We start from the raw sequence: 14313 nt of genomic DNA, 5'->3' as shown, positions 1-14313 counted from the left end.
AATGGGTGGATTTCACTTCGTAATATATTCATGTTTAATTATAATTTTTTTTTAAATTTTTGATATATAATTTCAATGGAAAATATATTCTAAGACATTTTTAATTTGCATTCTGCATGCCTTAAAAATATTAAATATTCTAACTCCAAAATTAACCTGGTTATGTACCTGAATTTTTGGACATTATAAGGTTTGAATGCAAATGGGAAATAAAAGATCACGAAATTAATAATTGAAATAATTGAAAAAATGAGCAAGATTACATACATGTACCCAAAACATATTCTGATGTATTCTCTTTATTCAGTTTAATATAGTATTTGAATAAATCAATAACCAATTTACTAAAAAAAGGTGCACTGTTGTTTAAATGTGTAGGCATCCAAGTTTGTAGTATGACTGAAAGAATCTAAGAACCGATTCGTATACATTTCATTTCATATGAGTAATCTTTTGAAGTTCTCTTGATATTTAAAACAATGTTAACGTGTAGTTGATCGATAGCCAAATCCTTTGGATACAACAAAGTATGAAAAGCCCATAGTTCGAAGCACTGAACTGCACTCTAAAAATGCAGAATTCTAGAGAGTTTATTGTTACGTCATGATTCATCTTTAGAACTGTTTATCACAGGAATACAACTAAGTAAATATAGTAATGTAGAGTCATTGTTCACAAAACAATGATTAAACTTGCTTATCAAGCAATTATATCTTTGTCACTTTTGCGTTATATTCCAGAGAACTTTTGTGCCTACCTGAAATATTGGGGTTTAGGATTTGAATTGCCAAATGAATCATTGCTGCATACGGAAATGATTTCGGAAAAATTAAAATTATTCATCTCATAAAGGACTGCGAACGATAGCATTGTCTAGCCGCCTAACTAAAAGTCAATTTTTGAAAGTTGTCTAATGAAAGTTATTTTTTTATAATAATGTAAACATTTATGTATATTTTCATTAAATATAAATTATTTGGTAAAACAAAGAGAGATAACTTTGTATTTTTGGGTTAAAATAGCTCATTTCATAATAGAAAATAACGAAAAACAGAAATGTTTTTTAAAACATCTTTCCCCCCCGTGAAACAAAAATTCCTTTTGAGGGGTTTTAATTATTGTTATTTAACATATTTTTTAACAAAGGGTTTGTTGTTTCACGGGGGTGGGGGGGGAACATATGCCTATAGACCGAAATACATTCCAAAAAAGAATTTTGCTTTGTAAATTTTCGAAAAATAATTACCAGATATGAATTCAAATGAAATTTTACTTTAAAATATATCGTAAATATGTTATTATTATTAAGTTTTTATGCAAATATTGGCCGCTAAATAATATTTTCCGCACTCATAGGGACCGATTTCAATGAATTTTTTTTAAGACCCCGCGTTAGCAAAACTTTTCTTTAAAAATAAATAATTTGATTACACATTTTATTTTTAAATACATTGATTAGGATTTGATTATACTTTTTAGTTGAAAACTTAGTTTTTGAATATCTGACAGAAATTCCGAAATATTTGGATCTAAAATGTAGGCGGGAAACGGGCGTTAGCGTTCGCTGTTCTTTTACATGCCAAAAATACACAGCATGTCATTAATGAATCGATGAAGCGTGTTTTAGCATCCAAATATTTTTTACCAATTTCTAGATCAAATTTTAGGGGCCCCAAAATTAATACTAGTACTTTTGACGGCTTATATTGCTTTAACGAACTAATTTTATAAAACTTACAGAAAACCATATCAATACCTAAAAAGATACCTCTGTTTCCCTCCGAGCCCAATAGAGTCTTTTGTGATCGGTGACTTCGCCAGAATTTCCTCAAAAAAGAAGCTGAAGTAGCTTTGTCTTCTAAGTTTACGATCGTGTAAATTAACCTCATAGGCAAAAGAATGATTATAAACTTAGGCATTTTCTAATTAAATCTGTGTTGATTAATAACTTGCAACCATATCTTCACGGATTATAGATAAGGATGATGCTACAACATGCAGTGCATTAAATTACAAAAATGATGTTTATTACTGTTTATTCTGATACCACATTAGTTGATAATCTTTTATCAGTTAATAACTCTGCGATAAATGTTAAAATTACTGTGTATTGGTCCCAGAAGAGATGAAAGTGCATCTTATCGAATTTTGAGGTAGGATCTCGTTTCATGCAAGTTTCAGAGAAGAAAACTTCAGAAATCTTTGAAAAGAAAATCCAAACAAACAGAAACAAAAACTTCGCTAGAAGAAGAGGAAAGTTGCCAATGTGACAACAAACCGGGTTTTGTTTTGTGTGAACAGTACCAATTATCAATTTGTTAACCCTGAATTAATAAACACAACCCGTTCAGAAATTGGGTACCCTGTATGCAATACTAGTTTTTTGCGTGAAAATAAGTTCAACAGTTGCTATATTATTCATAAATTATCAAATTAAAAATCCAAGTAATACAAACATGTATAAGAATCTCTAACTTATGTACAATTGATCTGCAAAACAACGACTTCCTATCTTGAAACCTGTAGTAAAAGTTATCCGTACAATAGGGGTACCCTTTTGGCATCCGCCCCTCCCTCATTTTCAATTTCGCCATCTGAATTAAATATGTAAGCTTTTCCACGTCGGTAAGACCAGACGTTTCCGAATAAGAACCAGATATACTGAGAGGTTGTTTTGGAAGTCTTCTCGGAGACGACCCAAGAAAAAAAGAAACAGATTTAAACAAGGAAAACTTCATTAAGTTGAAAGATACTGACTAGATAGGATCAAATAAGTCACTCTACATTAATGATTTTTTTGTACGTCAGCCCAAAATTTTTAAATCCGTCGCTGAAAAAAGGCTGTCGGGAGTTGACATCCAGTCCGTTAACAAGGACAGACTGCCTAACTTTTAATCTTTTTAAAGTTCAGAACGGACGAGTTATAAAAATTAAGCAGTCTGTCATTATTAACAGACTGGATGTCAACTCCTGGAAGCTTATAAAGTATAAAAGTGTAAACTTTTAAGCAATAATTTTTTAAAAAATAAAATACATTTGATCAAATGCATCCTGTTTACAAAGAATATTTGAGACGAAGACCAAAAATTCATTATTTGACAACCAACTGGCAAAAACAAGATGCGACAGTTCAGCAGAGGATGCTCACTTCTTCTAGACACCTGATCCACCTCTATCTTTTTGGAGGTCCGTGTTGCTCTGCTTTGTATTTGTACATGTATTTCGTTATTTGGATTTTTGAGATGGATGACGGTTTGTTATAATTGTCATTTTTTCATAGTAAAAAATGACCGCTGAAGGTAATGAAAACTGTTGAAGTTGTTTATAGTTATTAAGTTTTTCCGATATTTTGTTTGATATAAATAGAATTTTTAAGTCTGTAATGTCACTAAATTGTTACAGTAGCTTGGATCAAAGAGAAAAGAGTCACACACTTAAACAGTGACCAGTCTTCTTGAGGCAGGATTCCAGCCAATAGATCTAGAAGTGATGCAAATCACCAGTCACACTATCATACAGTTCATTGATAATTACAGCAACCTGCCCAATAGTGTGCCAATTAAGAAGAAAATGAAAATGTTTGCAGTCACGTTTACACAGTCCTATTGATTCGATGATTTCGAGAAGTTGAGTGGTGAATACCTGAGCCAGGCTGTTGAAGTCATAGAGTCAACTCACATAGCTGCAATCACGGTTGACGCATCGCCAACAGCTACTTTTGTAGATCTGTCCATTCAATTTAACAGCAATGGACCATGGCTCTTCAGTCCCATGAGAAATGCAGCTTCATTCTCTTACAAGTAGCTATAACTTATATAAATGGAATCATCACTGTCAACTTTCCTAAAGTTTGGTTTTATAATAAATGCTTATTCCATGTTGATATGCATTTTACCTTTTACAAAGTCTTTAGTTTTAGTTATGATCTAAACAACATCGAACTTTTTGATATCGGTCCTGGATACATCCCTCCGATAATATTGTAATGACCCGCACCTCTTGGCTAATACTAACCTCTTGAGGTGATACCAGGGCCGAGATCAAACCTACAGTATGTTTTTTTTTATATTTACAGTGCCTGTTGTAGTTGATACTGCTATATTCATTGTGCGATATTATATTTAAATAACGCGCTTTTGAGTCGTTACCATGGGCAGACGAAAGTCACGTAGTTTTTCGGCTAATGAAAATTACAAAAATTATAATATTATTTAATATCAATTCATATATCCCCCTTCCTGTTAATGGTTGTAGCAGTGATCCCGCTGCCATCCATCTTCAAGATTATCTGTCCTGTCGTCAGTCTATTTTACTTTTTAAATTAAATAGAGTAAGAAAACTACAGAGCAAGTATATTTATAATTTAGAATAAAAATCATCTAACATCTAACACATAATTTACGCAGTGATGGAAAATAACAAACAACTATCAAGCAAGACTTTAAATTTGATATTGGTGGTATTTTATGTAGTAAAAACCCTATTACAATTGATATAACCACACTTTTCCCACCACAATAATGGTAAAAAATAACCCCTTCTTTATATAATGAATAGAAATAATTATAATAAAACGTATTGTTTTAAATATATGACCAAATTACTTCCTGGTCAAATCGCAGTGATTTAATACAATGGCTAATAATCATTTTCATTGTAAAACTTTATTTTGACATCTAAAACATCCCGTTCGGTCGGAAATCGAACAAATCTGCAATTCTGTGGATGCATTGTCCAGCCTTGGCATTCGATGAATCGGAATTGCATCATCCACAAGTTGATTAATGGCCCTGTATTTACAAACTGGAGGAAAACCAGAATGCTGAAACATTGCTGAGACCCATCAAATCTTATAGTTTGGTGACTTAATCTGCCTTAAACGATGTCACATATGACGATATGGGTAGTTTCCGAAAACGACACCTTGTGGACAAATGTTCGCCTGTCACGGAAAGTCAAGGCCACGAAAATGCCGAGAACGAGAAAGTTGCCTTTAGTCTTCATTTTGTCGATCTTTTGAAATAATTTAGAATTAATTTAACTGCTAAATTTGCCTGATAGGAGTCTTTAGAGTAAGGACAAAATTTTAACTTTAAAACTTTAAAGGAACCTAGATACGATTTGAGATCAAAATTTTTCAAGTGAATGCAATGTTAGAAGTAATGTTACAAATAAAATACAGAAGTTAAAAATTGTTGTTCGAGTCTTATTTTGGTAACAAATAATGTTAAGTAAAATAATCACCATTTTTTGACAAAAAAGGCAAACAAGTCAAATTGCCAAATCGAAATGTTATGCAAATATAGTTCAAAGTAACATAGATGTAGTTTTAAATTGGCTTAGGTTTTTTTTTATTCTGTAGCTTTCTTGAGACTACAAGTTCAAACCAAAATGTAAAGTAAGTCTTTGTTGCATTATACATCAATATTCTAATGCTACAAAAATAAGCACTCTTCACAGAAGGCTTTGGAGTCGATAAGTACAGTTGTAAAATTCTTGTTTCTTCAAAGTAGCTGTTTATTGTTTTAGTACATGCACTGAAACATTTACATTGCATCAGTTATTTGGTCTATCTGTTTAGCTCGCCAGATGAGATGGGTCTGGGTTGAGCAAGTCATTGTAATGATCTGACAAAAAAGGTAATCGTAATAAATAAAAAAAAAAACAAATAAGAATTAGTGATATTGCAAGTCTATGTTTAAAATTCCATGGACAAAATTCAAAATACATCCAGATATCATTATAACCAATTGTACTTATCTGTGATGTTATACCATTTCACCACTTTTTAAATATCAGTTTTGTAATTTCAGTAAACTATGAATATTACATTAATATTTTTAGTAAGGTAAAAATATTGGCCTTTAGCTATCTATTTGTAAATTAAGAATATTGGCCAATCTTTACTTCTTTTGTATAGTCATATATAAATAAGGACGCGCTTCTAATGATGGTTAATTTTGATCTTCTCTCTCTCTCTCTCTCTCTCTCTCTCTCTCTCTCTCTCTGTATTTTAAGTCTTTTGCAAACTAAACTTGATATGTAGTTTTTGATACATACTCTGAATATTTTGCAGATCCGAGATTTGTTTTAACTTTGCACCGACTCCAAAGTCACCTTCAGTTGTTATCCTTTCGTTGCTGCAAAATGAGGCATTTTAAATTTAATTTTAAAAAAGTATAAAACACGAACAGAAAATCATAATTTGCATTGTTAAAGATTTTATTATCTTTTTATTGCAAGAACACTAACCTTATTAAAACTGAATTGAGTATATAAGGATAAAATATGGAAGACTTGTATGAAAAAAAATTGTTTTAAGTTTTTTGTAATTTATTATAAGACAAGAAGCCTTGACGCCATATGAGTACCATAACCTTATTGTCAACGTGTAATGCACGACCAATGACAATAGGAACCCGAGTGACTTCAGGTAACAAACAGGTGCACTATAGGGCCATATTTACACCCCCCCCCCAAAAAAAAAATAAAAATAAAGGACATAATAACATGCATTTGATTTACATATACATGTATCATTCTTGACTGTGAAGGTACAAAAAAACCAAAACTAGACAAATTGAGATTGTTATTATCTCAAAGTGTTCCACTTAATTAATGGACAATTTGAGAAAAGAATTTCAAAGAAATTAGCATTGACCTTGATCGATAAATCAGTTTCATAACCCCTTACATACAGGCATTTTTGTTCAATCTGAGCGAGATGAAGCAAATGAGAAATAATTTATGATCTAAACTTATCATAAAGAGATCCTCAATGACCTTCACATTAATTGACTTGGTTCAATATCACTGTACGCCATTAACTAAAAAGCTCTGTTTAAGAAAAGTTTTAGCCAAATAAGGCTAAGTGGAGAGTATACTTATATACTCTAAAGAGGACTCCTGTGTGATCCGATATGATCTTGACACTTAACCTACAAACATCATTTAAAGTCACCGCATACCCTTCTATCAAATATACCATGTAGGTAAAGTATGAGCCAGATCGGAGCAAAGGAAAAGAAGATATGCTCAAGAAAGGAATTTTCATACAATTCAGCTATGACCTTCACATTTGACCTTGAAACTTGGGTTAAGGTCACAATTGACCCTTAACTCAAAAACTATGTTGATGTGAAGTATGAGCAAATTAGTGCTTAGTGAAAAGTATATATACGCAGATTTGTTTTCCTTTGCCGTGTTCCGATAAGACTTTGACTCTTGACATACAAACTTCATTCAAGGTCACTGCACATCCTTAAACCATAACAGGATGAATCTCTGCCATTCAGTCAATTGAAAGGCGACTGAATGGCACAGATGTGCAATTCACTCACCTTTCCAGACCATTCGTTTTCGTCATATATCATTCAGTTGACTGAATGGCAGAGCTTCATCCTGTGCATGAACACAGAGTGAAGTACATGTATGAGCCATAAAAGACCAATGAAAGAAAAGATATTCCCCGGACAATCCTTTTTATATATAATTCTGCTAAGACCTGAACCTTAGACCTAGACACATTGTTCAAGGTTACTGCACACCCTTTAACCAAATGCACCAACTGGGTGAAGTATGGGTCAGATCGGGCCAAGGGGTGATAAGATATGCTCTGGTATGTCACAGGGGCCAGGGATTTCACAAATTTAGGGAAAGGGACAACATAATCATGCATTTAATATTCCCACACATTTAGGAGCATCGGAGTGGATTTTATACGATTCAATACATTTTCTTTATGTGGTCCTACCCTAAGGCCTGAACCCTGAACCAGGAACCATTAATTTTACAATTATTAATAACAATCTTCCACTTCTGTAGACGTTATATTAATAAGATGTTTTTGAGATTAAATGCATTTTCTCCATATGATCTTATTGGCCCCGCACTAGGGGCTGAACACCTGACCTAGGGGCCATGATTTTAACAATTTTGCGAGACGGCCTTAACGACATAAAATCATGCCTTCAGTTTTACTTGAAAATTTATGAGAGTCACTCAGGTGACCTAAAATGATTTTTAAAAAAAATGGTTAGTATAAGAAATACCAATAAATGATATTTTTCACACTATTTTATAGCTGAAAATATTAAATACTGTTACCGTTGTGATTCGGCCAGAAATTGGTTGAGGTTGCTTAGTAGTCTTAAAAAGGTTTCATCTCTGGAATATAAAAAAAAAATCATTTTTTTTAAAGACGTTATGCATTTTAAGATTTAGATCAATAATTCAATTTATTTGAAAATGAACCTCTGACCTTTTCATAAAAGTTTTCAAAAGCCCCTTGCCAATCAATACTTAACACTGTCAGGCACGTTTACGAGAAATAATTTGTTATTAAATCTTGAAATATATAATGCGCAGTGCATCTAACAAATGTAGCGGGTTAATCAAAAGTCAGTTTTGTTCTTGAAATGATTGTGAACTTTATATTATTTATTTTCCTTAAATGTAAAATAGATTTATATATTTGTGAATCATATGGAATTGATGCAACATAATTGTTAAAGGCTGTATAATATTTTACTAGCAGCAGATCTGTAACACTCGGATGGACGGAGATACAGAACTGTAGCTATATAATAGCTAGATTCTTTAAATACATGAAAATGTATTCAATTGAGACGGTCTAACATGTAAGACATCAATTTACCTTTGAAAGTTGGTCTCCGATGGAAGGTTGTTGAAGGACACTGAGTCATATTGTCTACAATGATAACGATAAGTTAAAACGATCGTTTGATGACATGACTTTTTTCAGGTATGCGCAATTCTTGGAATTTAATGCACAGTGCAGATTTAAATGTTCATAAGCCCCCGCGTTCAATTTCATACAAGCTGCTCATATCTGACTTTATTTCATTTTTAAAATTCTGAAAATGAAATATATTTTTAGGTATTACATCCAATGCTACCGAAACATTTAACGTCAGGAAAACCAAGCACATATGGAATCTCAATAGAACTCAAACAACAAATAAAATTGAAAGTAATTCAATATACTTTATTACATTTACTAAAATCTTACCAAGGGATTCAGAACAAACTGCTCATAAGGATTAATCGCAAATATGTTTCATGTTTCAAAAATAAATAAATAACACATTGGCCGCATGGAAAGAAAGATAAAAACAATCTATGATGCAAAAATATGAGAAAGAAAAAAAGCCAAAAACAACGACAAACAATCACTCTGTATATTTTTTGAGAAGTCAAGCAAAAGTTGTAAGATTGTAATCTAGCTTATTGATATACTTTTGCATTTGCATAAGTAAAATTTATACTTACAGGTCAGGCAAGAACATGCAGGATCCTGATGTCCATATGCAGGTTAATGTCAAAATTATTGAGCAAAGTCTGGACATTGTGCGCTCTTTAACAAAAGTATGTAAAATATTATTTTCACATATTTCCATATAATTTATAAACAATTAGGAGAGAAATCGCAAATAGAAAATATTTATTTAGACAACGCACTTTGAAAAAAAATTTCAAAGTGCTATAACTCTGGGACCAAGTCAACGCACTTTGAAGAAATTTTTTTCAAAGTGCACTGATATCGTCGATATTAACACACTTTGAAAAAAAATGTTTTGGGTTATGTCAAAATAATTGATACTTTTATATACAATACATGATTGTTTCATCTTTGCTTACCTTAATATGATTTATTTAAAAAAGAACGCATTGCATTCTTAGCTATCTTGATAAATAGTTTCTAGATAAGATTTTTTTTCTTTTCGTTCTTTGGGAGATTTGATTTATACAAATATGAAATGAACTCAATCGCCAAGTAATTGCATTTTTTTTTTTTGAGTATGCAGTAAATTCACTTCTAATCTGGTTTATTGGGCTATGCCAGAACGAATATGATTATATATATTGATAATGGAAATCAAGGTATGACATATTTTAACTGGCTTATTGCATGTGTTTGTAAACAAACATGATGTAAAAAAAGGATACGTTAGTTATGTTTATCAAAAACAGTGTGATATTTTAAAAGATCCGTGCGAGAAAAAAAAAACCCGCATCCTAATGCCTATTTTTTGTGTATAATTAATTTAATGTTTGCTAATTTTTTTGTATTGAAGTGATTTATTTGATTCGATTATGAAAAGAAGGTTAATGTTGAAACACTTATAGATTCTTTAACATAGTTATTTTGCTATATAGTTCGTTTTTTTTCAATATCACCGCATTTACTTAATTTACAACAGAGCAGATTTCTTTCTTCGATCTAAAATGTTGCTGAAAATCATATGTTTTGGAAGGAAAAATGATGGGTAGTGGACCTTCTTCTTCTTATTAATTAAATGATGTACTGGTAATTGGCCTGTATATTTGGTTACCCTCCCCCCATCCCCATTCCCATCCCCGTTCCAAATACGACAAAATTAGAATCACTAGTGTTAACAAATCATCATACCATCAGCAAAATAGAAATGCAATTCGAGAATTTGTGATTTATACATATTTTTTCAAAGTGCATTATGAGTCTCGATACTAAAAATGTTGATGTACCTTTTTGACGCACTTTGAACAATTTTTCAAAGTGGGTTAACTTGGACCAAAATTTAAACCTCCCGAATTTTTTTTCTGTGTAAATTATTGTCTTATGAGAAAATAAAAAAAATTCTCATCTAGAAACTGTTTATCAAGTTACCTGAGAATGCAATAAGTTAAATGTTGAATATATCACATTAAGCTAAACAAGGTTAAAACAATAATTTATTTTACGTGTATATAAAACTATCAACTATTTTCACTAAACCATGAACATTTTTTTTCAAAGTGCGTTAATATCGACGATATCAACGCACTTTGAAAAAAAAAAATTTTTTTCAAAGTGCGTTGACTCTGTCCCAAAATTAATGCACTTTGAAAAAAATTTTCAAAGTGCGTAATTTTTCAAAGTGCGTTGTAACATTGGTTTCTAGTGGCATTTATAGCGAAGCTGCATTGCTTTTCTAACAATTTTTCTACAGCTTGGCATCTACCTGGCAAACCAAGTGACTTGTTAGGAGGAGCAAAGAGACGTCTTTCAAAATTGTGAAGTTTATTTGTGTCATTCACGAAATATATAAGACTAAACGATTCAAAATTGATTCGAAGTGTTCTCACACACAGTAGCATATGTACAATTGGTATTGGGTCATAAACGGGTTATATAATTGTGTTTTCATCAATAAATCCTGTTAGTTAATATTTGTATATTATTACATATGGATTTCAATACAGTGTGATGTTTTAAACTTTTGAGGCTTTTCCTGTGTTTATATTTTGGGTGTGTTGTGTTTGGTTTAATTGTGTTTCTGTTTTTTGGATTTAAACCTGTTCGGACGGAATACTGGTTTTTATAAATGCCCCACCCCTCCTCGTCAAATTTTTTTTTATTGTATCATGAAAAGAAATAGATAACGGTGAATGAGATGTAATTCTAAATTCTGTCTTTTTTTATATTCATTCGTGTATACAGGCATATACGACTGTGTTAATTAAGACACAAATGCGTTTATGTTTTTCCCTTTTAGTATCTATCTAATATAGTATACTTAAAATTTAACACTTTTTGCAAATAAAATAAAAAATGCCTGCACTATAGTATCTTCTTACATCTTCGGATTTCCTACACGTGTGAAATGATGTCCGTACGCTATAATTGAATTTTACCTTGTAAGTAATTATTGTAGTAATGATTAAAACAATACTTTCATTTTCGACAAACAAGCCCGAAAAAGCAAACTTGAGAGTAAGTGATGGTGAAAATTTTCCAGACCGAGGTGCCCAGAAACAGGATGACTAACTACCTTAATGGCGGAAAGTGTAGTGCGAGTTAACCATCGGGAAGATAATTTGATACCAACAACTTTGGTTTAAAATATGCAAATTAATGTGCATACACTAGCGTTTTTTAATTTCATAAATATTTATACCCCGACAGACTGGTAGTAAACATTGAGCATTAATTTGTAAACAATAAACAGATTCTGTTCTACTTGATAATAAGTGATATTTGCATAAAACGGTGAAGCTCAATGGGGATGTTTTTTCAAAACAGACTTTCATCTGACATTATAATTATATATAATATAAAACAAATATAAAAATAGTAAAATAATAAAAACTAATACAAATAATACTGAAATTTTACCTAAAGTACGTACGTAATTTAAAAAGAGATGCACTAAATACCGACTCATTTATTGATATGAATTTTTTTTTTTAAAGTTAATTTTGTCAGTTTAACGCAACAGATAGAAATAAGGCCACGAACATGCATATACATGTATTATTCATATCAGTTAGATTTTTCATCCCCGCCTGCACCTCTAAATATCCAGCCATGTAATTATTTTTTTAAATTCAATTTTAAAGAACAAGTTAAGAAAGCAATTAAGAAAAAAAATCGGACAAAGTACATACAGAAAGAAAAAAATAGTATAACATATGAAGCAATATATCATATTAATATGTAGAGTGTTAATCCCCGAGCTTGCGCGGGGTTTTATCTAGTATTATCAATACAAGGACAGTGCATGGAATTAAGGTCGTTTAGGCAGTTCCTTGTAGAACGTAAGGCCAAAGCCGTTCATAACGTATATCCGGGTTTTTTTTTCCCGCGTGTCACAAATTTTGCGAAAATAGGGAAAATGTGAAGTATTCAATATTTTGCATTTACAAGGGATCGACAAAAAAGAAAGAAAAAAAACCCCGAAAGTAAGATCACTGCGAAAATTACCGGATATACGGTAAACTTGACCCTAAGAAAATATATCGAATTTGTTTAGTAGAAGCCGCCATGCAATATCTCGAAGGTTTTAAATAAGCAAAAATATAAATATAATATTCAACAAACAAATTAAATTGAAACTGTTTTAAAGGGAAAAGGACGAATGAAGATATTTTAAGAAAAAACTGACTTGTTTAAATAAAGATTTTGCGCTAATGACTGCAAATAAAAAGCCATATTAACGAAGTCGATTAATTTAATACCTTTTCCTCCCGATGATTAAAGAGTATCATTGATTTTATATGGACCTCAAGTTTTCATAGTAAAATTAGAAAAGAGAGTGTTTTAAAAGTATTTGTGAAGTTTAATTTACATTAATATAATTTGCTTACAAAATTAATTAAAAACCCGTGATAAATTCTGTATATAATTCTACATTTTTGTTTTATAAAAACCGTTATCAATAACTGTTAACAGAATGAATAATTGAACTACATGTATTTTAGAAGTAGGTTGCATTTTTCATCTCCCAATTTAGATATATTTGAGAGAATAAATATACTCATCAACTATTTATCAATTAAAACGTTTCAAGAAGTATTTAAGATGTTTCTTTTTGTTACTGCGAAAATTGTTGTAAGTAAGAAAAAAAAATAAACTTACAAAGTAGTCCAAATAATGCCAGTAGCAATGGTAAATTGTGAGTTGGGAAAGACCTTTTATATACACCTCTAGTACACCATGCCGCCTTTTAGATAAGGAAAAACTGTTGATAATCAAGCGCGTAATGTAACTGAAACAAAACACTATCCAATATTTTTCTCTCTGATGACTTGCGATTCCCACTTTCACTTAAAACCATATAGATTTAACTTTGTTAATGGTTCACGAAGTAGCAGCGTTATTTTTGGTGTCTCGTGACAACAGTATCATATCGTCACAACATTTTAAGAAGCAGTCGGGAAAAATGTAGTACGTAATACTATATCAAGATCATAAAACAATAATTGATTAAACTCAATTCTCCATTTTTTTTTATTATTATTAAAGCATAATTTCATTAAAATTATGCTCTCTAAAAATCCTTCTTTTCTTTTTTAGGACACACTTTTTAACATATAGAGGCCTAGGAAATATATTTTACCGTTTCCAAAACCAGTTGTAACAGCCAGTCGAAAAGGTACTGTATATTAACATAAAAACTTCCATTACAGTCACGTTTTTATTTTAAATTTTCAAAGCTTGGACGTCATAAGCTGTAGCAAAAATATATTTTTAGTTATCATAGTCTGTTGATCACGATGAAGGCTGAAAATTTTCATTTTTCAACTGACCATTAAAAATGTTCAATTGAAGCATTTTAAACCTAAAGAAAGAACAATAAACTTTCAGTTCAAGTCGTGACCATGTTTCTTTAAAAATTGTAATAAACATTTTTAAATAATGTCACTGTATCATGCTTTTGGGTTCGTTGTACCTTATTGTCAAGAAGCCTACATAATATATTAAAATCTTTTCAAAAAGGTCGTGATCCAATTACTGTTAAAAACTTAAAATTAGGAAACTTTATTTGTTCA

The 14313-nt window shown here is 31.2% G+C and overlaps 1 protein-coding gene across 1 annotated transcript; it reads right to left on the bottom strand.

Annotated features, from left to right (window-relative positions):
* Window positions 1–5493: 5493 nt before the first annotated feature.
* Window positions 5494–13556, bottom strand: LOC128163733 (uncharacterized). Its single transcript, XM_052827389.1, has 6 exons — window positions 13400–13556; window positions 9292–9376; window positions 8657–8710; window positions 8107–8166; window positions 6061–6140; window positions 5494–5627 (listed from the first exon to the last, which is right to left on the bottom strand). The coding sequence occupies exons 2-6, from the start codon at window positions 9366–9368 to the stop codon at window positions 5578–5580; spliced, it is 321 nt and encodes a 106-aa protein (XP_052683349.1). The 5' UTR covers window positions 9369–9376; window positions 13400–13556; the 3' UTR covers window positions 5494–5577.
* Between the last annotated feature and the right edge of the window lie 757 nt (window positions 13557–14313).

Source organism: Crassostrea angulata, chromosome 1 (assembly GCF_025612915.1).
Source record: "Crassostrea angulata isolate pt1a10 chromosome 1, ASM2561291v2, whole genome shotgun sequence".
Lineage (NCBI taxonomy): Eukaryota > Metazoa > Mollusca > Bivalvia > Ostreida > Ostreidae > Magallana > Magallana angulata.
Note: the sequence above shows the minus strand (reverse complement) of the source record. Positions and strands in the feature narration are given on the sequence as shown.